The sequence below is a fragment of the Thunnus albacares genome, chromosome 11 (genome assembly GCF_914725855.1).
Source record: "Thunnus albacares chromosome 11, fThuAlb1.1, whole genome shotgun sequence".
NCBI lineage: Eukaryota > Metazoa > Chordata > Actinopteri > Scombriformes > Scombridae > Thunnus > Thunnus albacares.
The window spans coordinates 4,490,109-4,517,969 of record NC_058116.1 but is presented as its reverse complement, the minus strand read 5'-3'; the positions used below and the strand labels follow the sequence as shown (position 1 = coordinate 4,517,969).

General features: G+C 38.5%; 1 protein-coding gene across 2 annotated transcripts; it reads right to left on the bottom strand.

The window, feature by feature from the left end:
- Positions 1-139: 139 nt before the first annotated feature.
- LOC122992627 (interleukin-1 receptor type 1-like) lies at positions 140-27,861 on the bottom strand. Of its 2 annotated transcripts, none has more exons than XM_044366482.1 (12): positions 27,349-27,861; positions 18,829-18,892; positions 17,202-17,448; positions 16,868-17,048; positions 14,396-14,546; positions 12,753-12,815; positions 9,803-9,929; positions 8,754-8,902; positions 8,424-8,561; positions 2,758-2,922; positions 2,188-2,333; positions 140-991 (listed from the first exon to the last, which is right to left on the bottom strand). In XM_044366482.1, exons 2-12 carry the CDS (start codon positions 18,887-18,889, stop codon positions 743-745), a joined length of 1,677 nt encoding a protein of 558 aa, XP_044222417.1. In that variant the 5' UTR covers positions 18,890-18,892; positions 27,349-27,861; the 3' UTR covers positions 140-742. The 2 variants fall into 2 exon arrangements, with proteins under 2 accessions (XP_044222417.1, XP_044222418.1); XM_044366483.1 differs by lacking the exon at positions 27,349-27,861 and adding an exon at positions 22,521-23,465.

The following is a 27,861-nucleotide window of genomic DNA, read 5'->3' as shown; positions in this document are numbered from 1 at the left end:
TGGCAGCTGCGGCACAGACAGTGTAGCCACACACACACAACATGTTGTTGGTGTGGAAGTTCTTAAGTGTGAGTGAAGATGACACAAAGCTCACAATTTGTTATACCTTTAAGTCCAAAAATCCCCAAAAATCAGAATCTGCAAAATTTTCACAAAGATAAACCTGAGGCTGGTCATGTGATGATATGCACAGGGTTCTGTGGTCAAACTTGTGGATCATCATAAGTATTTGGGAGTGATCTGGTTCACACTGAGTGACTACATGGATCATGTCATAGGTATAAACACTGTTTATAGTGCATAAAAAAGCTCAAGTAATTCACTGTTCATTTCAAAATACTGAGGACGTCTTTCATATCAGCTACATACAGATATACACTGAACTGTGTTTTATCTCTTTCTTCCTGAAGAGATTACTCAAACATCAGTGAATTTTAACATTTTTATGGTTATACCTTCTGTTGAGTACATTATGTTGTATGTTTTTTTATGTTATGTTTATTTTACACTTTCTATGTGTTTTTATTTTACATTAGCTTGTGGGTATGTAGGTTGGGTGTGAGCACTGAAATGTTAATTATTTTATGGATAAATAAACATAATTTTGAAACTAAACTCTCATCTCTCTCTGGATTTTATCTGCGTTATACTGACATTCTGTATACATACAACTGACACCTGTGATTTTCTTCACACATCTGTGTAAAGGGTGTTATGGGACTGGTGTCAGTCCATAAGGGTTTCAGATAATAGCAGACTGTGGAGATTTTGAGGCTGGCTTGGCAGGCATCAGGTATCGCACTCTCTTCCAAAAGCGCGAGTTCCATGCAGCAGCACCCCTCGAACCCTCTGGCCACCTAAGGGGGGCGCTACTGCGAATCAGGTGCTGCAAGCCAGGGGGAAGGTGTGTGTATCCCTGTGGCCCCGTGTCCCCCAGCTGGATCAGAATCACATTCATTTCCCTCTGGAACAGCGCATGGTGAAGCCCCAGCTGGAAAATGATCAACAGCAATTTATTACTCATTGAATGCTTAATATCAAAGAAATATCAAGCAGTATCAAAGAATTATTTGGCAATAGTAGTAGCAGCAAAGCTAGTATTGAAGCCTGTAATATCAATGACACCTCATCATTTTTTCTTTTAGCCCAGTTTTCTTAAAATATGACTTAATTATGATTACATGATTACAACTTGATAATCTCTGAATCTTAAGATAACAAATCATAATTTTCTGGTGCAGTCATTACTTTTTATGCAAATTAATCTACAGATAATCATGTAATGATACTCTAAACTTAATTTTTATAGACAAAACTTAAGGCAGAAATCAGACAAAATGTGTATACTAACAGCTCATAATACATTTAATGATGCAACATTTTGCTCTCAGAGATCTCAAAGTAACAATATTCAGTGTATGTATGTAGGGGAAATTCCCCTCATGTTTTGAATGCAGACAGTACAAACCCTCAAACAACAGCACCAGCTCTTTCTTCAACCCCCCAGGAATGCTGGCCAACAAGACATCAGTGAGATTCCCAAACTTCTCACTCTCCAGACCATACACAACAATTTCTACAAAACCTTCATCAACTTGCTTAAACCCTGGTGCTTTCATAATTTGTAACCCCCAACTGGCAATTCAGAACTAAGCTGTTGTATCATTGATTTGACTCGCTGCTTCTCAGGTAACAGTCATCTCATCTGTTTTTCAGGTCTCTCATACTAACTATACAATAGATAAGTCGGCATCATTCATTTGAATCATTCACTAGTCATGGCCTTATGTACCAGTTTTTCCTTTCCCTCTTGTGTCTTGTTTTTGTAAAATGTTGTAGTTGTAGTGTTTAGTTCTTGTAGCTGTAGTGTTATAAATAAATATCCCTATTTATCGCCAAGTCATTTTAAATGGTAAATGGATCATAAGTGGAGCACTTATATAGCGCCTTTTTACCGTAACGGACAAAGCGCTTTACAATGTTTGCCTCTCATTCACACACACACACACACTCACACACCAATGGCGGCGGAGCTTTCATGCAACTGGAGCAACTTGGGGTTCAGTGTTTTGCTCAAGGACACTTCGGCACTTTGACAGGAAGAGCTGGGAATCAAACCATCCATCTTGCCTAAACTGTTTTAACAAACTGTTTTACTTTTTTAATCTGCATTTGTAAGACTTTTACCTGCCAGTCAAACCCTCCTACTACTGGGTTTAGGGGCGAGGTGGGCCGTTTGTCTGTGACCCCCATCCCTGATCCTGAACCAGGGGTGAGGATAACCATCAGTCTCCTGCTCTGCTTCATACGGTCCTCCACCAGCTCCAGATGGTCTGTGGGGTCAGACAGAGAGCTAGTTTGTATTGTTTCTGAAAATGGTTGCTAAGGCTTGTACCATCACAAAAATGCTCCAGTGTTGTAAAGGACACTTTCCGAGAGGTTTCAAAGATTGTTTTTCTGGTTTTTTTTAATTGAAATCACAATCTAAACCAAAAAAACAAAACAAAACACAATGACGATGTCATATGATATCATATGATGTACAGTATATTTATATGATATCATTAATTCTTATGACTTAGTCTTAGTCTTATTCAAAATATTTGAACAAGAGTCTTGGTGGACACAGCCAAAAAGTATTTTTCCCAGGATTAGTAATGCAGACCTTGCGGATGAAATTAATCACGGTGTCACTTCAGATTGTGTTTTGAAGAAGTCATATATTGGAGCCCGTGTATCCAAATAATATTAACTCACCTTCCCCAGGTATGTCATCCCTCCCATGGATGAAAAGTCGATAGCCGCACTTTTCCTCGAGCACAGAGGGCAAAATCTTTGTGACAAACTTGCAGAGTGTGTCCTCAGTGACATTGTCTCCACTCTGCATCTGGTAGACCACGTAGGCATCGAACGACTTTGCATCTGTGAAATACATGGTTGTGTACAAACTTCAGTTCAGTTAACTTTTGAAATATTGGGTTTTTTTCCCCTTGTGATCATTATGACCCACTGCAACCTTGTCATCACACCCTGCAATCTGCTGTTGGTGAATGTGAATTGTCATCATACAATTACAGTGCTGAAAATAGTCCTTTCGAATTATAGGGCGCATGAACATTTTGAAACCTAAATGTGAGCGTAGAGTTCCTGGAAAAATAGAGAATTACAGTGAAACTGTTATTTGTTTTGTTTGGACTTAATTCAAACTCTCTCATCTGGGTGTTTCGAAGCTTAAATCAAAGCAATGTGATTGAAGTGGGGTTGCAAAACTACAGCCAGAAGATCAGTAATATGTTCACTGATTTGTGAGAAAGAATTTCAGTTAAGAAACCCAATGAGTAACATTCAAAAAAAGAAAAGAAAAAAAGAACATATATCAAACTATGCTCCTGTGAAGATAAATATCCCTGCAGATCCACAAGAGCACTATACATAATTGTAGGTCACAGAAACTTACACTTCGCAAAAAATATGTTGTGCAGCCCTGCATATCTACTGATTGATTAGTTCAACTTTCTGTCAGGAGGCAGGTTTGAAACAGACATATTAAAGGTGCCCTCTGGAGTTTCTGACCACTAGTAGCGCTATGGAGGTCCCTGTTTTTCTGTCTATCATGCATGCACACAAGGACACACATGCACGCCCATAATCACTATTTACATTTCTGGTGTCAGTTACATGCTATTGATCAACAGTTTTATTGTGGTCATGCACAATGAAATGCAGCAATGCACCAGCAATGGCAGTAAAGTATAAGACAATGCACATTTTAAAATATTACAAAAATTCACTTTGTAAAGTTTTATGTGGAAGAAAATTTGCTCAACATGTTTCTTAGGCCTCAAGGATAAAAACATTACTTGTCTTTTTAAAAAAAATCTAAATCAGGTTTATTGCCAAGTAGGTTTGCACATACAGGAATTTGCCTGGGTGTTGTTGTGGTACATAACAGTCAAAATATACACAAAATTAAGTAATCCTAAATCATTAAAAAAGAAAGACTTTACAATAAAAAATATATAAAATATATTCTAAGTGAGAAGAGCTGTTACAGGTTTAAGTTTTAAATAGAAGAGAAAGAGATGATATGTACAAAATATTGACCAGGAATAAACAGTATTTATACAACACGTAGTTCCGACCAAGCAATTTGATTGGTCAATTAGACATTTAGAACATACTCAAATCAGCATGACAGCACACTAAGCTGTGCTCAAATGAAAAAAGCCTCATCACTAAAAATATTACTCCGCCATTAATTAGAACTACAGACCGTGATGTTGCACTAACAACAACAGTCATTTCTGGGTAGACGACTGGCGCCTCGTTCCTGACCGCATCACTGTCGTGCAAACAATGATGGTAAAGCACACCCTCTCATGTAATATTGCTTAAATGCAGTGCGCAATCAATAGTAATAAGTAATACAGGTTGTGTTAATGTAACGCACCATGTTAGATCAAAGATCACAGATGTGCAAATATAAGATTATGGGGTTTTACATTGATATAACATGTAATATCCATGGGTGGGACAGAGTCCATGTCAGTGGGGGTCCTAGGCCTTGTTGATGAGGCCAGCTGCAGATGGAAAAAACTGTTCTTGTGGCGTGAGGTTTTGGTCTCGACAGACCTCAACCTCTTGCGGCAGGGGAGTTTTTCAAAAAGATTATGTCCAGGGTGGGAGGGGTTGGGCATGATCTTTCCTGCTTACCTCAGGGTCCTGGAGACATGCAGGTCCTGGAGGGATGGCAGAATGCCGCTGATCACCTTTTCGGCACAGCGGATGATACTCTGCAGTCTGTCCTTGTCCCTGGCCCTTGCAGCAGTGTACCAGATGGTGATAGAGGTGAGGATGGACTCAATGATGATGGTGTAGAAGTCCACCATCACTGACTTTGGCAGGTTGAACTTCTTCAGCTGCCACAGGAAGTAATTCCTCTGCTGAGCCTTCTTGGTGAGGCTGCTGATATTCTGCTCCCACTTGAGGTCCTGGGTGGTTCCCAGGAAGCAGAAGGCACAGATTGACACAGGTTGATGGGGCTGCGTTCCTTCTGAAATCCCCAATCATCTCCACTGTCTTTATAGCACCGAGCTCCAAGTCGTTTTGTCTGCACTAAGTCAACAGATGGTCAATCTCCCATCTGTAGGAGGTCTCATCCCCACCAGAGATAAGCCTAATGAGAGTGGTCTCATCAGTGAACTTCAGGAGCTTGACGGACTGATGACTGGAGGTGCAGCTGTTGGTGCACTGGGAGAAGAGAAGTGGAGAAAGGACGCAGCCTTGAGGGGAACCGGTGCTGATGGTCTGGGGGTCAGAGACGTGTTACCCCAGCATCACGTGCTGCTTCCTGTCAGACAAGAAGTCAGTGATCCACCTGCAGGTGGAGTCAGGCATGTACAGCTGGGAGAGCTTGTCCTGCAACAGAGCCGGGATGATGGTGTTAAAGGCAGAGCTGAAATCCACAAACAGGATCCTGGCGTAGGTTCACTCAGACTCCAGGTACTGGAGGATGAAGTGGAGGGCCAAGTTTACTGCATTGTCCACAGACCTGTTGGCTCTGTTGGTGAACTGCAGGGATCCAAGAGTGGGTCTGTGAAGACTTCATTACCACAGATGTCAGGGTGATGGGTCTGTAGTTGTTGAGCTCTGTGGTTTTTTGGGGACAGGGAGGATGGTGGAGGTCTTGAAGCAGGCTGGTAAATAGCATGTCTCTAGTGAGGTGTTAAAAATGTCTGTGAACGCTGGAGACAGCTGATCGCTACAGTGCTTCAGGGTGGAGGGAGAGACAAAGTCTGGTCCAGCTGCTTTGAGGGCGTTCTGTCTCTTGAACCGCCTGTTAACAACCATCTCCAGGGTGGAGAGAGTTGCCATTGTGGTAGGAAAGGAGGAGACCTCTGAGGTGGGCAGTGATGGAGAGGCCCGGGCCCCTGCTGGGGTGGGGGAGGAGGAGCTGGTGGTCTGTAGCTGGCTGATGGAGTCATGGGGGTTTGTCCGATTGTCTTTCAAATCGACAGTAAAAGTCATTAAGGTCGTTTTCCAGGCGCAAGTTATTAGTGAAGTGGACGGCTTTCGGTTTGTAGCCGTTGATCTGTCTGAGGCCCTTTCAGATAGCCAAATAGTTTTCTGAGAACTGCTGTTGAAGCTTCTCAGAGAACAGACGTTTAGCATGTCTCACCGTCTTGCTAAACTTGTATTTAGCCTCTTTAAACCGGTTCTTGTCCCCACTCCTAAACACTTCTTCCTTTTCCAACCTTGGCTGTCTGACTTTAGCTGTAATCCAGGGTTTGTCTTACTTTAACTAACCTTGATGCGTGACAGTACACAGCTGTCCTCATGGAAACTGATGTATGACGTCACAGCCTCTATGTAGCTATTCACCCAGACTGTTGGTAGCAGTCCTGAAAACAACCCAGTCAGTACAGTCCACATATGTTTGGAGATCCTCCGTACCTTCACTGGTCCACTTTTCGATGTGCTCACAATAGGTTTATAGAGTTTTAATTTCTGCCTGAATGCAGGAATCAGGTGGACTATGGTGTGGACAAAGTGGCCCAATGCAGCGCAGGGGATGGTGTGATAGGAACTGCTGATTGTAGTGCAACAGTGATCTAAATTGTTCTCTTCTCTGGACAAACTCATGGGGTGAGAAGAAGGGTTTACAGTTGATGAAAAAGTGTCCAGAACAGAACAGTGCTGCAGAGTCACTGTCACATCTTTACACCAGCCACTGTTAGTATAAAAACAAATACGTCCACCGTACATTTTGCCAGAGAGCTCTGTATTGCGATCTGCTCTGAACAGCTGGAAGCCTGCCAGCAACAGCACAGAGTCTGGTATCGATCTACACAGCTATAGGCGCCTGAACAAGTGGAGCAAGTGGAGTAAATGCGTCCCCATTATTCAATTAGGGGGTGCAAAGTTATGGTTTTGCTACCCCACATTTTGTCTTTCTAAAACTGAACTTATAACACAGTCAGTGCTATCAGGTGATTATATTTAAGTAGCTTATATCAATGATCATTTTATTATTTTCAGCAACTGACAAAAAGAAGTAATAAAAAAATAACACATTTTTGGACCCTTTGAGTTGGTTCTGATTGATAGGAGCAGACTGTGCAGTGAGAGACAGACAGACAGAGCGGAGCTTTTCCTCACAGCGTTAAAGTGCCTGAATTAACAAACAGTCAAATGTCCAGCGGTTGAAAGTGACTTATTTAGACTTCTACAGAATACTTTCCTTTAGTTTAAGTTTCAGTCGGACTTTGGATGAAATTATTTTTAAATATCAGGATGCGTCACTCCGTGTAATGATCTCTCCTTTCATCCAGCTGCTCTGCGTTGTGTTTTCATTATTATGATTTTTCTCCCATTTTCTCATACAGGCTAAATGAAAGGTACAAGTTTACTCTAAGGGGGGTTTCACAATTAGGTTTCAACTAAAATGGCCCTTTCAAGTCTTGAGGAGCAAAAGTCACCTTCTGAGTTGTGCATCAAAATAGTCCTTGATATGAGATAATGTAAGTTAAAATTACCTGATTTTGAAGTTATGATATATTTTTGTATAACATTACAACTACATCAGCAAGTGGTGCTAATAGCTCCCACTAGAACCTGTGTGTATAATAAACAGGCGGGATTGGAATTAGATAGTTGTTGTGAGTCCATATTATTTGTGCTTTGTTGCAATTGTTAGACTTTGAAGATGCTTTGTGAGTACTGAGAACAGCAACCCTCAGCTTTAACATTGTTTAACCAGGTTTAATTATACAAATCATATGGTGATGTGTTGTGAGACTATTTCATTTATGAGTTGATTGTCCTTGTTTGGCCTTGAACATGGCCTGGTAGCCTGCAACCTACTACCATTTAAGGCTACAAAATGTTTTTATAAATATAATGTCAAATATGAAATACGCACACTCTCTAAGTTTGCTCCCCCATTTTAAAACATAACAAGGCACCCATGCACACAGCGAGTTTTCGTGAGGCACGGAACGTTTCCCTCTACAACAAATTTCCACAGAGCACCATCAAAGGAGTAGTTCAGCATTTTGGGAAATTCACTTATTTGCTTTCTTACCAAGAGCCACACATGTGCTGTGTTAAGACTGTGTGAAGTATGGCGTTGGAGCCCTGAGGCAATTGTCTTAGCATGGCATAAAGATTGGAAGCAGGGTGAAACAGCTAGCCGAGCTCTGTCCAAAGTACATAGCTTGTTTGTCTAATCTGTATACAAACAGACATGTAAAAACAGCCGGTGGTGGTTTTTGGGGAAGTTCAAACGGTGAAATAGGTAGAAAACATAAACCTTTTTTTTCCATTTATTCGGTATGGACTTAAAATAACTGCAATGCTATCCTTTGACCTTTAAATCCTCAAAAAATCCCAATAAAATAAAAAAAAAACATTTTCTTCTTTACCTTTATTGTGACTGCTTAGTGGGAGGTAGGGTCTGAAGAGGAGAGCAAGGTCGATGGCGAAGCACTTGACCATGATGGCCACGAACACACACAAGAAGAATGCACACATCCCTCCAATGACCAGTGGAATTATTGTCTCTGGAAGACAAATAATGAAAATGTATGTGTGTATGGTATCACTTCAGGATTAGGCTGGAGATAGTGTACTTTTTTCTTATTGTTAAGAAATTTGATAAAAAGACTAAAACCAACAATGGATTGATCCCACTAGGTATTAGCCATGTAGCCAAAGCCTGATATAGTCTTACCCATGAGTGTTCTGTCACTAACCTTTTTGCTTAAGAGTTAAAATGTCAGACACCTCCTCATAATAGCCATCGCCAATGCATTTAAACTCATCCTGGAAATCTTTAGCAGACACTCTTTCAATGGTCAGGATTGCAGTGGAGATGGTTTTCTTTGAAGCCTCTTCGTCAACTCTTAACAAGGACACAGAGTTTAGTTCATTAACAAAAAGAGATCGATGTCATCATTATCTTTGATTACAGATAATGAAATGATAAACTGGATCAGTGAAGCAAGACATGAAAATGTATGAAATAGGGAGTGAAATTTGAAAATATTCAGTTGGCCACAGTAACAGGGAAAGTTCTGAAAGTGGAACGTTTCTCTGAGCTCATTGAATATCTGATTTTAAGAGGCAGGCCTACGAGCATGATTTGTGACATCACAACCAGGTTGGAAGCCAGTCGAGGTCCAGTATGCAACTTACACAAATGTGATTTGGAAACTTGAAGCCTCCAGTGCACAAACACTGGGAATTAACTTTACAGTGAAGTAAGAGACATCATGTGTGCAGCAGTTAAACTTTTGAGATGAATTATATTTGCATATTCATAGATTGTGGAATTTTGGAGGGAGAAGGAGTAGATGTCATAATAAGGATTTTAATGTGGTAATTATACTTTTTTTCTGGAAAAACCATATCAGACACACATTATTGTTCCAAACAGAGTATGTTTGTATGTCTTAATAAATGTGTGGAGGGGATCTTTAAGTTTAGACCGAAATGTCTCAACAACTATTGGATGGGTTGCCATGAAATTCGGTACAGATTAGAGGTGTTCAGCACCTGTACAAACAAATCTTTAACACCGAATCTTCCAACTGAAATGACTTTACTGAATCAGCATTGTCACTGACCAAATCAGTAGCTTTTAGCATTGGAATGAATTTACACCTTTAGTTAAGACTTTCATGACATTTGTTTAAGCTTTATAGTGACACAATTTCTACCGCCTTTTGCATTTCACACATATACACACTGCTATATACTGTATTTGAGTTTTGAATACTGTGCTGCTTTTGATTATGCTTACGTGTTGATGGTTTGATTGTACCCATCTGCCTTGTTGAAAGGGATTCCGTTAACATTCCAGCTAGCCTTACAGTTTTTTCGCACATTAATGCCACAGATAACTGAGCATTTCAGCTTGGTCTCAGAGCCTGGCACAGAAACAAGAACAAGACAGATTTTACTGGAGATATCAGACACGCAGTCACATGGAGGTAAAAATCATTCAGACACAGCAACCTCTGCTCATTTATTTGAGTGGCTTTGTAGACATGGCAGTGGCAAGTGGCAAATGATGAGAATGTAATAAAATAAAATGGATTTAAAAGCTATAACAATATTAATAATAATAAAATAAAGGGAGATAAAAACTAGATTAAAAAACTAGATAAAATAGATTAAAAAGACAAAACAAGATAAAAATGATAAAAATGTAATAAAATAAAATTTGAAATTAAAAAAAATTAAACTAGATTAAAAAGACAAAACAAAACAAAACAAAGACAAATAAAATCAATAAGATGGGCAAAAATATATAATAATCTCAAAGCTGGGGTGCAGGACTGTCTCCTCCTTCTGGCAGTGAGAGTAAAGGGGGGCGCTCGGCTGTGATTGCCTGAGTACAAAGACGTTACAAGGATGAGGGGAGAACTTTTCTCTTTGTTTGATGACAATTAAAGTAAAGTTAGACTTTTCTGTTGGCTTCCCAACTCATTTAAAAAAAAAGACAAGATAAAGAGAGAGAGAGCTGAGAGCACCAGCGAGCGAGAGAGACAGCAGCTGTGGTTGAGCAAACTAGAGAATGAATGAAGAGAGGAAGTGCTGGTAATGAGGAAGCCAATGAATCAGATCAATAAATTGTTATTTTCTGATAGTTTCACTGAGGTTATATTCTAGAGCACAAACATGCCCACACACCTCTGCTCAACCCTGCAGCCTGATTTGGTCTGAATACGGCCTGACACAGGCATGCAGTTATCATGCTCACCCCGAATGGCAGGCACACAGAGAGGGCTGGTAAAAAGGTCGGTCCACTGGCCCAAAAATGTATTTTTTGACAGCCCACTGGGATGTGTCCCAGTATGCCGAGGGTCTGTACACATTGGCTGTAACCTACTGTTGGGGCTATAACAGTGGATAAATTGTTCTAAGCTTCACAGAACCCCCAAGAAATGACTGGTTTCACTATCAGAATTTGATCCATTCAGTCTGATAACATTTGGAAAGTCTAGAAGAGCCCCACGATTAACCAAACAACGTCATGCTGGCCAAACAGTCCTGCACTGGAATGTTGCCCTCGACATGAGATTTAAAAACTCACTGTGAAACACAGAGAGATTTATCTGGTGGTGATAGGCTTTATCAGCTTTGTGTGAACTTGTTTGGCAAGGGCTTGAATGTAACAGAACATCCATTTATATGTAAAAGTTCCACACGACAGGTTTAAGAAAAATAATCAAATAAGAGATCAAATAAATAAAATTTTCACAACATGAATACAATAAAATAAGTGAATAAAATAAAATTAAAATGTATAGAAATCATTCTTAAACAAAAGCCAGGCTGAAGAGGGATTTTTTTTGCTGTCAGATACTCAGGCAGACTGTTCCAGCTGCTTGGAGCATAAAGGCTAAAAGTTGCCTCACCAAAGGTTTTAGTCCTGCACTTTGGATCAATTAAAAGAGACTTGCCAGAGGACCTGAGGGGCCATACTAGTTCATACACAGTAAGCATGTGAGACATATAGGCTGGTGCAAGACCATGAAGTGCTTTAAAAACAAGTACAACAATTTAAAAATCAATACGGAAACTGACAAGTGACCAATGTAAGGACTTTAAAATAGGTCTGATGTGTTCTATTCTTCTGCTCGTGGTCAGCACTCGGGCCGCAGAGTTCTGAATCAGCTATAGCTGATTTATAACTTTTTTGGGTAAACCAGATAGGAGAGATTTATAGTAGTTCAGCCTGCTCAATATAAAAGCGTGCAATAGTCTCTCTGTGTCACTCAGAGAGAGAAGTGGTCACACTTAAGCAATGTGTTTGAGGTTATAAAAAGTAGATGTCTTGACAAACCCCACATTGAGCTTTAAGTTTAATTTTGAGACAGAGACCACACCAAGGTTTCTTGCTTGTTGTCTCTGGTAAGTTCTAAGGAATTTAATTTTGTGGTCAGTTTCTCTCGCTGAGCTTTTGAACCTATGGCTAAAATTGGCAGTGTCTTGCTTGAGAAGAGTAGCTACATCTGTGAAGGGCTCGCTGTGGATGTTTTGTAAATTAGTTTATTCATTTGTATGCATCTTCAAGAAGTGAATGTACACGTAAGGAAAATGTTTTACAGTGACCAGACTCCTACATGAGGTAAATCAGACATTTTTGTCTAAAGTAATTTAGCAGTTTTTTGCAATTTTGTACAGATATTCATGGTCCCCTGAGGAGGAATACAAATTACTTTATTCCAAAAGATGGTTCCTACTAACTTTGGTGATCCCCTGACTTTTTATCTGACACCACGAAGAGGTTTACATGTAAGGTTTTGAGTGAAATGTCTCAATATCATTTGAAAGGATTGGATGTAATGTGGAACACACATTCATGTTCCCTTGAGGATGTCATAACCCCTGAATTGTCCTTGAGATGGACTCTGCTTGTTCTGACTTTGGCTCCAGGAAAGTACCTTTCTAACTTTCTGATTATTAAGTTTGTTAACTTTTAACAGAGCCTTACTGGTATTACACCAGTACACCAGTGAAAATACAGTTCTAACATTAGGCCTACATTGATCAAAACAAGTTCACAGCTATCTCACCCAACAAGAATATACTGAATAGCAACATTAATATACCATCAATAATACATGATTTAACCGCACAAATAAATGTACAGGTACTGTAAGGGATTAAGTCGATATAGGGATTGTTGTATTTGCAGTGTTATGACAGCACTTTGGTGTTATTAGGTGAAGCATTTATCTTACCTTCATCAGCATACTGCTCCTTGTTTAACAAGATTAACGGTGTTTGATAGTGAACAAGAGGCTCTGTGGGCAAGCAAACATAAAACACAAAATAAAACTCCTTTCTGTTCTTTTGTATAGGACACTTGCAAATGATCTCATTCCAGTGTTATAACTCGAATCAATAATCTTTACCGGGTACACACAAAAATAGTGTCAACTCTTTTTTCTCTAACCCAAGGTTGTCCTCACACAGTGTACAAAATATTTCAAATTACTTTCTATTTTAAATATTCATAGTTATAACATTTTACCAGCTGTTACTTGTGAATGCAATGACTGTTTCATGTAGAGTGCTGTTCCAACACTAGGGTTTACTTGTTGCTAATCTTGACAGAGTGCAACAACACAGTCACAGTGAAATTTGTGCTAATAAAGCCATGCAAAAAAATCACTTTATTGTCAGTCTAAATATTGGAGGTGTTCAGTGTGTAAAAGGGCAAATCATGAATACCGTATCTGTATCAGTAGCTTTTAGCATTAGATTTCCATTAAATACAGTATTTTATTTTGACAACATGAAAGAAGAAGACTGATCCTGTCATTGTGGTGGAATTATTAATGATTATAAATAATGAAATCACTGCTGCTGTGCCACATTCATAGACTTTCACTTAGTGAAATATAAAAACATCCGATGTGACTGTACCGTAAATTGTGTTTGCAACTGTAGTGTGAGTGTGTACAGTACATTTAAATGTATAATACAATAAGTCAGATGGACAATATTAAAGTTCAGCAATTTAATTACTGATAAATCTAATTTTTGGTGGTGGTAAGTCAGAATCATTCTTAGCAAACTATATTGACTGTAGCTCAGTGTAGTAGAATCAATACTTGAAACATATAGACAGGGGTTAGTCACTATGCATAAATGTACCACCTATGATATGTTGGAAATTTTGTTTTGAACATATTTTTTAAAAATATCACGGACAAAAAAAAGTCTCTTTAATTTCCAGGTTAGTCATGAAGCTTTGATCACCACTAACATTTTTAGACCTACAATGGCGCTAAAGTGCACTAATCTGAGAAGGTAGACAGTTGCAGATATTCCTGCTAACCATGTCTTTGTTTACACTGGGTTCTCTATCAACAATTTAGCCTATTTTGGAAAATGAGAAAATTCAACATCACTAAAGCTAAATGTGTGGCTAAGTGGAAATGTCAAAAGTTCTGAGGAATACACATAGAAAAGGTCCTATTTAGAACAATCAGATACTACTTTCCCTGTTATTTTGTTGAAGACTGTGTAGAGCTATATGTAACTAATAACTGGATGAATGTGTTGTTTCTTGATATAATTTCCAAAAAATATGTCAGATCTGCCACATATCTGTATTTATGAGGTTTCATTACTAAAGTTGCCATTACAAAAAGAACCACATTGCCTTGTTTTGTAAATGTAAGTCTTCTTATTCTGGATATAATTACTAAATACTTACTTCTTACATGAGGTTGTGGTATTTTGAATGATCCATCAGGAATCAGATGATTTTTGCCTCTGTCATCATTTAACAGGTAAGTTGACTAACAGCTAATCTCTTGTACTCCTTTTGACTCCTATTACTCCAACTAAAGGCTTATAAAAAGTGCTCTCTCACCCATAACTATTAACTTCCTGGAGCCTGAGGAGTTGTACACCATGTGATTGTGTTTCCAGGTACAGATGCAAGTGTAGATGCCCTCATGATCTTTGCTGGCATTAAACACCCACAGGTCAGCTTCATGTTGACCTTCAAGAATACTGAAGTCCTGAAGCCGGTGCAGCAGGGGCTACGGTCATGAGGAGGAGAAAGATAATATGTAAATGTTCAGTGATACTTTAATTCACAACAAATTGATATGCAACTTTTATTTATACAGAAGTTCCTAGAAAGGGCTATGTAATCTGCTACTACAGTACTACAATTGGTACATTCAGGGTTTGTAGGAGAGAAGAAAGAAATGATGTAGGAGTTCCACAGAAAAAAACAACGACAGCACAGTTGAGTGGAGATATTATTTCCACCCAAATTTCCTGGAAATAACTGTAAAATTCTTACAGCTAGAAAACCAACAAAGATCTGTTTGGTAACCTAAGTGGATATTCATTTCGTATTGGAAAACATATTTCTTATATTTATTATACTGTACGTTTACCTGTAATTGACAGCAGACATATAAACTATACTTTTGCACGTTCAGCTGACCTGTTGACCACTTAATAACACACTCTACGATGCTACAACAGTTACCAACAGACTCCTTTGTCTTACTGTACATTGGTACCTTTGTTAGTGAAGGCCAAAAATATACTATATTACTACTGTTGCACACAACACCAGGACTGTTACCAGAACTTTCCTGAACTGTTACAAATACTGGGTTCCCATTGATTAGATATAATTCTTTTTAACAGATATCAGTTATCAGTTTACCAAAATATAAAGTTTGATTACTTTGATCTTGAAATGCATCATAACTATTCATGGCTGTTCACAGCAGTCACATTCAAGTCAAGTTACATTTATTTATATGGCACATTTAAAAACAATGCAAGTTGACCAAAGCCCTGTACAGAACAAAATCAGGCAATAAAAACAGAATGAAAGACTAAAAACAAAACAACCACATAACATATAGCACAATTCAACAACATAGTTGAGGCATAGAGTAAGAATCCATTTCAAGAGGATCCAAATGCTAAAGAATAAAAGTTTTGAGCCTGGAATTGAAGGAATCAATGGAGGGCACAGATCTGATAGAAAGGGGGATGGTGTTCTACAGTCTAGGGGCTGCAAGAGCAAAGGCGCAGTCCCCCCTGAGCTTAAGATTTTTTCGCAGGACAGCCAGGAGCCCCAGGTTAGATGACCTTGGAGTCCTGGAGGTGGAATAAGGGGTTAAAAGGTCACAAATATAGGAGGGGGCCTGCCCATTTAGGGCTTTAAAAACAAATAGTAGAGCCTTGAAATTGATCCTGAACTGCACTGGAAGCCAGTGGAGAGAGACCAGAATAGGGCTAATATGGTCTCTCTTCCAGGCACCTGTCAGGAGCCGGCTGCGGCGTTCTGGACCAATAAGAGGCGGGATAGGGACCACTGACTAATCCCTGTGTATAGGGATTGCAGTAGTCTAAACAGGAGGAAAGGCATGGTTGACTTCTTCAAAGTCTTGGAATGAGAGGAAAGATTTGATTTTAGAAATAGTGCGGAGCTGAAATAAGCTAGCTTTTACTACTGCATTGACCTGCTTGTCAAATTTTAAGGTGGTCAAATATCACCCTGATGTTTTTAACATGGGGATTGACGATTTGGTGGAGTCAGAGGGGCCAAATAGGACAACTTCAGCCTTGCTCTCATTTAGCTGCAGGAAGTTTCTTGCCATCCAACAGTTGATGTCCTCAAGGCAATTCATAAGACTGAAAAGGTTGCACTGGTCGTTTGGTTTCAGGAGGAGATACAATTGTGTGTCATCTGCATAGCAGTGGAAGGAAATGTTGTACTTTTGGATGATTTGACCGAGGGGAAGCATGTAAATAGAAAACAGAATGAGACCTAGGATGGATCCTTGTGGGATACCGCAGGAGAGACTGGCTGGGGGAGAGGAAAAATCGCCTATGTTGACAGAGGAGTTTCTATTGCTGAGAGGTAGGCAGAGCGAATAACACCAACCCTATACTGGAGATGGTTTATTAAAATGTTATGATCTACTGTATCAAGTGCTGCAGCAAGGTCGAGTAGAATCAGGGTGGTACAGTAGCAAGCAAGGTAGGTTCTGTGTTATGGTGGGTCCTAAAACCAGACTGGAATTTTCCAAGATGTTATTTTGGTGTAAATACAGCAGAAATTGATATAGCATGAAGTTTTCAAGAACTTTCGATAAGAATGGGAGTTTAGAGATTAGTTTATAGTTACTAGACAGGGTAGTGGGTTGCGTTTTAACAAGAGGGGCTTGACCACTTCGTGCTTGAAGGAGTTTGGAACAGTACCAGTTGCCAGGGAGCTGTTGACTATGGAGAGGATGCTGGTGTAAAAGTGAGTTTTAGTGCATTAAACTGAGTTAAAGTGTGTTCAAGTGAGTTTAAGTGCCCATACCTTGTACCAGGTGAATGTTCCATTCATAGTTTTACACACTTTCCTTGGAGGATCTGGACATCTGACCATTTTGTTCTGGTCAGAGTTCTCAATTTCTCCATAGAGTAATTTTTCATTCATCCTATAGAAGACGTCAACTTTCAAAGGATATTTGTGACAATCTCCTGTTGGAGTTTTATACCTAGAAGAGAAACAACATGTCTCTATCATTCACATCAGGGGCCATATCAACAAAGTATCTCTGTGAAAAGAATGATCTCACTTTAATGAAAGAAAATAAATAAAATTAATCTCTTAAGTTTCCACAATGTTTGATAGAAACAAGTATTATTACCGGCCAATGTAAACACCAGAGTCCTCAATGGAGAGGTTTAAGAAAAAGAGCACAGCACTGTGGCGATGTATCCTCTTTTTCTCATCAGAGGAGATGTACTCCATCTGGGAGCTATTTTTGTACCACATGAATGCTTCATCAGAGAGGTTCCTCCCTTGCGGCTTCAAAGGGTCATAATTAAATGATTCACCTTCAAGAAGGTTAAATGATTTCAAGCTCCGGTCCTTACATGCGGGCTCTGCTCTAGCTGAAAATGAGAGATGATGATGAAAGTGAAAAGCATAATATGATTACTTCCTAGATGTGTTACTTGCACAGCCAGATATTGAAGAGGACCATACTATTACAATCTTTGTTTGAAACTTTGTATCTGCAATACTTAAAAGAAGGCGGTGAAATTTATGGTGATGATGATGGTGGTAAAAATATATTTTTAATTCACCCCTGCATCTGTTCATAGATCATAGGATAGAGTCAAAATACAGTAAATGAGGGAGCACTTCTGCAGCACAGATTATTATCGTTATCATATTATTATAAGCATTATTTGACCAGGTAAGATCCCATTGACATTCCAAACCTCATTTAAAAGAGGGTGATGATAAAAAGACATTTAATAATGGTTTACATGTAACTTATAATAGGGGGTTATTAAGTGTTTATACACAAGCACAAATCCTTTACAATTATTTATAAATGTGTTAAAAATGACAGGAATTATGTAATTATATATAACTATGTTCTACTGTAACCCCCTGAACAGGGGGAGTTAAAATAAAGTGTTACCTAAAAGGGTGACCTGGCAGACATGAAACAGGCAGGAAAAACATTTAGTACTATTGTATTAAGTATGTATAGAAGGATAAAGATAAGGATATTATAGAATAAAATATAAAAAAAAGTCAACATATTCCATAAAAAGACTTAAAGCCACAATGTGTTCATCCATCTCTGAATAGGCTACTTTATGACTTCCCTGCCCCATCTGAGGAAATTTTCAGCTGGAGGTTAATACACATTTAGTGTTCTAATGAGTATTTCCAGCAGCAGGACAGTGTGTGTTGGATTGAGTCTAAATAAACTACAGTTTGTGTGTTCATGGTAATGAAGGAACATATCACCCAGTGTAATGGTCTGACTCACTGATGTGTTTTTAATAGTTTTTTGACAACAATGAAGCTCTATGGGACAGAGGAATAAGATACACAGACAATGTTTGTTAATTGTTTATACATCCATTGAGGGTTTTGGTCTTATTGTGAGATGTGTTCTTTAAGTCCTTACTGTTAGCTGTAAGAGTATTAATAGTCCTGTTACTATGCAATATAAGTACAATTTACTTCATAAAACCCTAATACAGATACATGAAGTCATAGTTCATATTCAGACCCTGCATCCTCTAAATACAATCACTCTTCCATTTATGCGTACAGTATATGCATGCAACTACCCTCAGTTAATGTAGTCTACTGCAGTAGCTACTGTATCATTTAAGACACTTTCCACCATAAGTGCAGCTTCAGTACTTTGAGTGTGCTGTATATGCTGGGTTGATTCAACGGAGTCGACTTCTTACATGGTTACAGCTGCATAAACAGATCCATTATATCCAATACGTGTACACTACCTGAATATTCAGATGCAGATATCACCATTAGGATGAAGAAGAGAAGTTGGGAAGAATCCATTTGCTGAGAGAAACAGAATACATTCAATGTTAAATTATACTGTTAAATAACACGTGTCAGTCTTGCAAGAACCTTCAGTCTTAAGGTTACTTCCTGAAACTCCCTAGCAGAAGGAACCCACTTCTGCAGAATGATATGATCACAACAGTTTCGTAATCATTCTATGAGGAAATTCTTTATTAGAAGCACACAGCGGATGTTAGAGGGCTCAATCATGTTAGAAGGGAAATCAGACAAGAACAGACGATTTCTAGTCTGCATTTGCATTCTTAGTTAACAAACTGTATCATTATCCGAGTATTGTAAAAGATTAAATTTTGATTCATATAAGCAGTTGATCACTGTAATCACTATAAGTGGTTTCCACTGGTACTATACTTACAGTGCATTCAGAAAGTATTCAGACCCCTTCAGTTTTTTCATATTTTGTTATGTTGCAGCCTTATGCTAAAATCATTTAAATACCTCATAAATCTACACTCAATACCCCATACTGACAACACAAAAACAGGGTTTTAGAAATGTTTGCAAATTCATTCAAACGGAACTTTATTTATCATCACTATTAACACATAGAAATATGGAATATCATACTCGTTCACAAGGATGAATTAACTTGGATATCCCATATATGAATACAGAACTGGGAAAACTGCATTCACCGACTATGCTCCTCATAGGTGGAATAAGCTTCAGGACTCCCTTAAACTAGATCCATTTTTATCTCTAGAACATTTTTAAGATTCTGTTGAATGATTAACGTACAATGTTCAATGTTTAATGTATTTTTTCTATGTAATTTATTTATTTATTTTACTTATTTACTTATTACAGAGAAGGATGATTGACTTCTCATCAAACTTGACAGGTTGAGCTTCTGAACCCGACAAATGGTTTTGGTCTCTATAGCTAATTTCCCCTTTCATGACAACTGTACAGGGGTTGAATTTTTTTTATAACCCACCCACTTAAATAAAGTTATGCATAATTAAGGACATGGCTGCTTTGAGTGACAGGTTGCTAGCTGCTAGGTGTTTCAGCAACCAGGCTTCTGCCTGACTCAGCTCCACCTATCTGCCCATTTTTGATTAGCTGGGAGTTAGGCGGAGTCAGGCACTGCCATGGTGACAGCCCAAGCCACCCACTTTGAGCTTCAAAACCACTCTTCAGAGACCAGTTGGTGACATGACGGTGGCTACATCCATATTTTACAGTCTATGCTATGCACCAATCTGGGAGAAGCTGGGTGGATCCTTATCAGTCTGTGTGCAGGATAAGGTCAGGTCAGTGGCACAGGTCACCAGCTGCAGCCCTACGGGACTGATGAGAGAACAGCCCACAAGGGTGTTGATTACATGGTATGTGTGATAGGAGGTGGGATAGGATTTAAAAAAACAGAGCATATAAGAGCCTGTGTGCAGGATAAACACATGTCATCAGCTGTGGGGTCATAGAGGAGTAACAGTTTTCAAAATCCTGACAACAGTGTACTAATCTGTCTCAACATTTCATATGTAGTGAAAGACAGAGCATCTCTCAGCATGAAAGTATTTTGATTTATGCAAAAGCATGACAACTGATCAAAGTCATTTTAAAAAAGAGCGCGGTAGCTACAGATATCATGGTGGTGTGAATGCTTGAGTAACATCTGTCAAATGAATATGTTCTACTAGGAAGAAATTAGCAGCAATTGCAGCAGCAGTTTCACGAGCATACAGTATCTGCACAGGGCAGAGTTATCTTATCTTATTTTCAACACAGCAAGTTCCTCAACACACAGTTAAACTCTACTCTATCCATTAAAAAAAAAACAATTTCTCATAAAGACAGCTTTGTAATACACCTTCGAAGAGTCATAATTTAAGTATTAAATGAGTACATTTTTTACTATCTTCAATAAAACAAATGGTCTTTTTTTTTAATAAAAAAAGGGTCCAGCATTGCTTCATTGGGTATGAATTGTAGGCTCATCCATGGTCCTGCACATCCACTATCCTAACACAGAAATGTTTGCTATCCTGGAGCTCAGGCACTCCACATTAATTCAGTGCTCCATTAGGGGTGTGCCTGAATACACATATGTTATTCGGCAAAGCACAAATAGTGTTTTGTTTTTTGACAAATATTTGTTTCATACAAATATTTTAAAAATTATTTGTTTTCGAGAAGAAAAAAAAAAACATGTCAAATACCAGCACGCAGGTTGGTTACATTGCTATCTCAGTCTCTCTCCTCTGCTCCACTGTTAAGTTCTATCAGCAGGTCTCAACTAAGGGAGTCACATCCACCTGCTACATGACACATATTTCATAATTTGGACATAACTCCTGGAGTTGGGGGTGTTCCCCAGAGATAAAGCTGAGCTACTGACACAGGCGAAGTGCCCTCAAGGGACTCTCCATAACCTGTTGTTCCCCTTCTCCTTTCTACAGTTAGGTTGTAAAAAATAGGCAATAAATGAAAAGTGCAAAGCAATAATCGCCTTTGAAGTTCTTCCCTACTTGTTACACAGTGTGCTGTCTCTGTGTTATGGGTGTATAAATAGGTAGAGGTCTGTCTGCAATTAGGTGGTGAATAAAGTTTTAGCCCAGTATCAGCGCAGTCGCCTGTGATCTGGGAGACTCTAGTTTGGGACCTGGTGTGGGGACCTGCTTCGTAAGGTAGTTTATGCATGAATACTTATTGTAACACTTTAATTTTCTAAAATTAAAAGCATAATAAAACAAAAACAGGATTTTTACGCCTATTTCCACTGTTGGATTTGGCAGGGTTGTGCTTGGTTATTAGTAATAATTAATAATTATCAGAGATAATTATAAATTATGAAATCAAAAATGATTAATATGAATTAATAATACAAGGCACCAACTGTTAGAAGGCCTCACATGGGGACACCAACTGTTGGATCTGTGAGGAGCACAGCTGGTTATGATAATTATCAAAGATAATTATTAATTATAAAATTAATACAATTATTAATTTGAATTAATAATAGCGGGGCGCCACCCGGACACCGGGACCAATAACCAACCAATAAGGTAGTCTCATAAAAGAGTTCACTTAGAAGGCTAATATTAGAGGGATATCAATATTCACAGGTGAACAAAGAAGGTTTGAGTTTGAGCTCTGACTCTGTCAATCAGCCACTTTTCACAATATACACAATAAGGACAAAAGACTTCTCTTTAAAGATATATGTGTTAATTAAGCAATAGCAGAGTTAACAAAGTTAGCAGATACTTTGATCAATAAACCACTATCCTAAAATCTAATTGTACCTGAGCAAACATACAGCTATGTACAGTGAAAACACATACAAGCAGGAACGTGTATGTCTGAAGCAGTTGTCCACAGACAGCGCGCATACGATGGCAGTCTGTAACACTCGTTGATTTCTGATCGAAAAAGCAACTTACTTTCTCACTCACGGTGCCACAAGCAGAGCAGTCCCGAGGGGGACAAACACAATACAGTCTACTGTGGTGAACACAACTAAACAGGCAACAAACTTGAAATACTCCTCGGAGTGTAGCAGCACAAAGGAACTCGGTGGTCTGTCAATTCACAAAACAAACAACAGCACTGAAGCTGAAAATAACACACAATGTAATCTATCTCTGCCCAGACAGACCTCTTGGTCGCTTCAGAAAGCGAGTAGGATGTGTGTTTCAGTTCGTCTTTCAGTTCAGCTTGCTTCCTCAGCGGTGTGGCAGAGAAAACAGCGGAGTCGACTTAGCTGAAGAAGAGAAGGGAAGAGAAGTTAACCGCGTCTTTGTGAAGAAATCCTTTTCTTCCTTCTGCAGGCTGTAAGAGCGCTGGGTTGCAGCAGCAGCGGTCTCTGTCGGATCCGGTGATTGTATACGGGCGAACACGGTCTTGTTTCATCCAGCGAGGGAGAGCTTACCCCCCAGCACAGTTACAAAGGACAGGCGGGCATTTCTGTGTGCCGCTGGTACTTAAAGCTGCAGTGATGTCAAGGCTGTGCTGCCATGACTTGTGCCAGTTGCATATCTGTCTTAACCCTGTAAAGCCCACTGTTGCAATATTACAATCACTTTTAGCTCTCCTAAAAAACATCTGTAAATGTTTTTTTAAAGACCACATTTACATAGTCAATGGGTCCTATTGTTTATCCTTGCAATGCCATTGGATAGTAAATGTGTTTATAGGTCCGGCCATCTGGCCATGAACTCACACTACCTGCAAACTTTCTGGCAAGCTCATATTCTTCTTTTATTGGACCGGATTTGCCAAGAAAGAAGTAAGTAACATGCTTTGAATATTTTTTGTGATAATTACAATGTCTAGAACATGTAGATACTTAATTATTGTGGAATACATTCATCAAACTTGATTTTTGATGATATATGATTGAGCTTGATATGTCTATGTTGTAATTCTACAACGCTGGGTTAGAGTGGTATTCAAAATAGCATGCATACTTCACACATGACATGGGGACACTGCACTTCTCACATGTTCACATATGGAAAAAATACTAATAGAAATATCATTTCTTTGATGATTCACTATAACTAAGTTCTAAATTTGTTTTCTCTGTCAAAATTTTAAATTTAGACAAGAATTGAACAAATGAATAAACTGTTTCTGGTTGCAGTATTTGAAGCTCTATCTGTAGCAGAAACTGTATCTGTATCTTATAAGTTAAAAAAATACATTTAACTGATCCTGGGCTTTTTGTTCATTTGCCCAATTAGTTGCCTGCTACATTAGTTAGCAACAGGTTCTGACTGTTCTGAATGTTTTGAGGGATGGTTGTTGCATTGTTCAGGGACAGGTGTCAATGGTCCTGATGTGGGGATGTAAATGTTCTGGGGGGATGGAAGTACTCCTTTAGGTATGATAAGTAGAGAACATAATAGGCTAGTCAGCAAGTCAGTTAATTTGCACTGATATTATTTAGCCTGGAAAATACTTGGCTCTCAGTCCCGAACACTTGGTCCACCACCCTATCTATTCCCTCAGGTTATCTCATACAATATAATACTTATATGTATAATTAATGCATATATTTATTATTATTTGTTTTTACTTTTCCATTTCTGAATGCAACCAGCAAAGACAGGTCTTCTATACAGTGTGCAGGATGTGATTGTTGCCATCCAAAATGGAGAGAGTGATTTTGAAATGGAATCAGACAACACTGATGCAAGTGACGAAGGGGCAGATGAAGATGCCAGTGAAGTGGACGAAAAAACCCAACAACCCACTGACTTCCCAGCCAGTGAATATCATCGAGCCCCAATCAAACAAACACACTATTCCCTGTGACAAGGTATCGCTTGCTGAACAATCGCACATTTTCCAGTGAAGACCAAGAGAGGACGCCATAGACACTGCAATAAAGGATAAACCAACACGCTATGCAGCAAGTGTGATGTTCATCTTCACTTTTCAGAAGAAAAGAAGTGTCTTTAAGACCATCACTGCAAATGAACATAGCTGAACACTGGGATGGAGATGAAATTCAGTTTTGTAAATACAATTTTATTCTGTTTTTTTTTTAAATTAATAAATGACTATTCATAAAAATATGACTATTATGTGATTATTATTCATAGTATATACTGTTATGGGGCTAAATAAGAAGTCAACCCTGCAAATTAACCCTTAGTTGTTTTGTATATTTGTTCAGAGAATGTGAGGGAGAATACAGAAATTCTGCTCCCACCTAGGCCCAACGTTGTAATATTACAACATTTCCCTAAAAACTTACTAAAACATAAAAAAATCAAAAACCCTTTAATTCCTGCATCAGAGGCCTCCTACAACAACATCTGAAAGGTGAAAAAAAAATTTGCTCATTTTTTTCTATATTTGGGCTTTACAGGGTTAAAGGACTGCCGTGTAATGGGAATTCCTTTTGTGGATAACCTCCCTGTTTTCTGGAAGTGACCTGACTTCTTTGCATGGGATGGACTCCATCCCAACAGATAAGTTAACAACTATTAGCCTACAATATAGAACTCACACTGAAGTCCTGTAAACCATCAAAAGACTGACATCCATGTCATGTAGGAACTGGTCGTAGTTCAGTCGTTTCACAATGTCAACAGATAAAAATACCTGTCTGTATCTACCACACTTCAACAGCTGTGAATAGTTCCTGTTATAATTAGCTGTCACAATAACACAAATAAATACCCGGGTGCTCTTCACAACAGCTCAGCCTTGCACATTAATCTAACACATATCCCTAATCATGGAAGAAACATACACAACCGAGTGAAAATTGGGCCCAGTGAGGCCCAAACCAAAGCCTATAAAGCTAGCACTTATATTAATGATTTTATTTCTGAATATGGTCTTAGCTTTTTATTTTTAACTGAAGCCTGGCTTACTTCAGCTGCTTCAGCTACTTTGTTAAAGTCTTCTCCTAATTTCACCTTTTTATTTTCCAGTAGACAAAATAAAAGAGGGGAAGGGATCGCCTCTATTTTCTCTAGCAGTTTTACCTGCACTTGATGTTCTTTTGGCATTTTTCATTTGAATACTTAGCAATGATTATCAAACCACACCAACCTGTTCTCACTGTGACTGTCTATCCGACCCCCAAACATGACAGCAGCTTCTTATCTGAGTTTTATGAGTTTATGTCCATTGTTCTTTCCAGTCATGATAAAGACATTTTACTTTAATTTTTGATTGATTTTAATCATCATGTCAATGACTACACTAATTCAAGGGCTTTGGATTTCCTGGATCTTGTTGCTTGTCTCAATATTGTTCGGCATGTACAGAGTGCCACCCACATTCATGGAAATACACTGGACTTAGTTATTACTAGGAGTATTGATGTTGACATTTCATCCATTGCCAAAGTCCCTGTTTCTGATCATTCTTATGTCTTTTTTAACACCACCCTTTTTACATCAAATAATTGTCAAGAGACTGTTGTTGTGAAGTGTTACATTGACGATTTTATTTTCATTATATATGCTCCCACTTGGAAACATTATTAACTATCACCTGTTATTTACCATTTTTATGCTGATGACACGCAATTGTACATCGCTGTATCACCAAATGACCCCAATGCATTGCATGCTCTCATTGCCAGTCTAACTGACATTAATGTTTGGATGGGTAAAAACTTTTTAAAATTAAATTAGGAAAAAAATGAAATTCTTTTAATAGGACCCACAATGGCAAGAGAAAAATTGCACTCAATGCTTAGTCAACAGTTTAAAACACAAACACAAACTTGGGAGTGATTTTAGACTCTGATTTAAATTTTAATTCTCATTTTAACAAGGTCATTAAAATATAATTTTTTCATCTCAGAAACATTGCCAAAGTCAGACCTTTTTAATTTTAATTCCCTTTTTACTGGATTACCTAAAAAGAAAATGGATCATATCACCCCACTGTTGAAGACACTGCACTGGCTTCCTGTATCGTTTAGAATTTAAGTTAGAAGATAGAATTTAAGAATTTAAAGTTCTTTTACTTGTTTATAAAGCTTTAAATAACCTCGCTCCTCCCCACATCAGAGATTTTCTTTCATTTTATATTCCAGCCAGATCAGTAAGGTCCTCCACCACTATGCCCCTAAACTGTGGGACACACAGCCTCTGGATATTAGAATGGCAAGCTCTCTCTGTATTTTTGAAAGGAAATTAAAGACCTATCTTTTTAATCTGGCATTTAACTTTTAATTTGGAGTAATGTTATAAAATTTAGCTTTAATTTTTAAGTTTAGTCTTTGGTTTTTATTATTATTATTTTATTTTATCACACATTAACAGGTGATGATTAAGTGACATATGTGTTAGTAAGCAGCTGCCTATTTACACACCCAACAGAGACAGAGTTGTTGAGAGTTTGTGGGCCAGAAAACTAAAACAATGAGCTTAAAGAGGCTAAAAAGCTGTGGAGCTGCAGAGATAGACACTTGTCTGTTAGTGAGCCCATTCACATTGTACATAGTAAATGTACAGTAGTCATTTGATCCACTGTTGATATAGAAATGTTGATTAGTACAGTTTTAATCACTCTGTACCTGCCATGTGCAGACACTGTGGAAATAACAGATCACTAAACCATTTAACAAAACCCATCACACACAGTCCCTCTTTGAGTATGTTTTCCTCTCCCTCACAGGGCTGTTATTATAACATCATGCAATTAACACTGGTATAATTTTACATAAAAGGTACACTTACAGATGAAGCCACTTGCTCCACTGCAGCCTCAAAAAAGAGACAGCATTTTGAAAATACCAACTTGCTTTTTGCCTATCCAAAAAAGTTTTCAACTCTCAGTAATTACATTTAAATATTTACTCTGGCTAAAAGTAATTCTTTTTCTTGCTTTTATCGTTCAGATCTACGTCAAGTTTCTTTTTTCTTAAGTTTAGACAAGATTATGTACTTAAAGTATAATGCATATTCAAATAAACATGCAGCAACAGGGTTCAAATTAAAAAGCTTTCTTACCTCATGAAAGAGTTTGTTGAGAAGTGAGGCAGATCCGGTTAGACTGTCTGTGATGTTCTTCTACAGTGGTTTTATATCTTCTCTGCTATCGCTCAGCAGACTTGGTGAGCAGAATCAGCTTGACATGAGCGCAAGACAAAAAAGGAAATCACATTGCACCTCCCACCCTTCTCCCTCTCTCTCTCTCTCACACACACACACACACACTCTTGAAAAACAGAGAAAAAAATCTTATCTAAATTCTTAGAAATCTCCTCCCATTCAAAGGAGTGAACTACACTATTCACATGAACATGACATGGCTGCTTGTGAGTGTGTGTGTGACAAAACATGTGTTGGCTCAAATTGAGAAGAGAAATGTGGGGAGAGTGTTGTATTACCACAGACATTTGTCAAGTGGCTTCTCAATTACTGTAAATTTCTGGAATAGTAACTATCATGACAGAAGTAGTGGTTGGCAGCACCTCTGGCTTAAGCACATTTTATTTTAATGGTTTTGATCTTCAGATTCTA

Excerpts from the sequence above, each read along its gene's own strand:
- LOC122992627 (XM_044366482.1), bottom strand. The coding sequence starts at position 18,889 with ATGGATTCTTCCCAACTTCTCTTCTTCATCCTAATGGTGATATCTGCA. Across the intron at positions 14,547-16,867 it reads GAACATTCACCTGGTACAAG|GACTTCAGTATTCTTGAAGG; the intron begins GTATGGGCACTT and ends CACCGGCTTCAG. Across the intron at positions 8,903-9,802 it reads TACAATCAAACCATCAACAC|AGTTGACGAAGAGGCTTCAA; the intron begins GTAAGCATAATC and ends GTCCTTGTTAAG.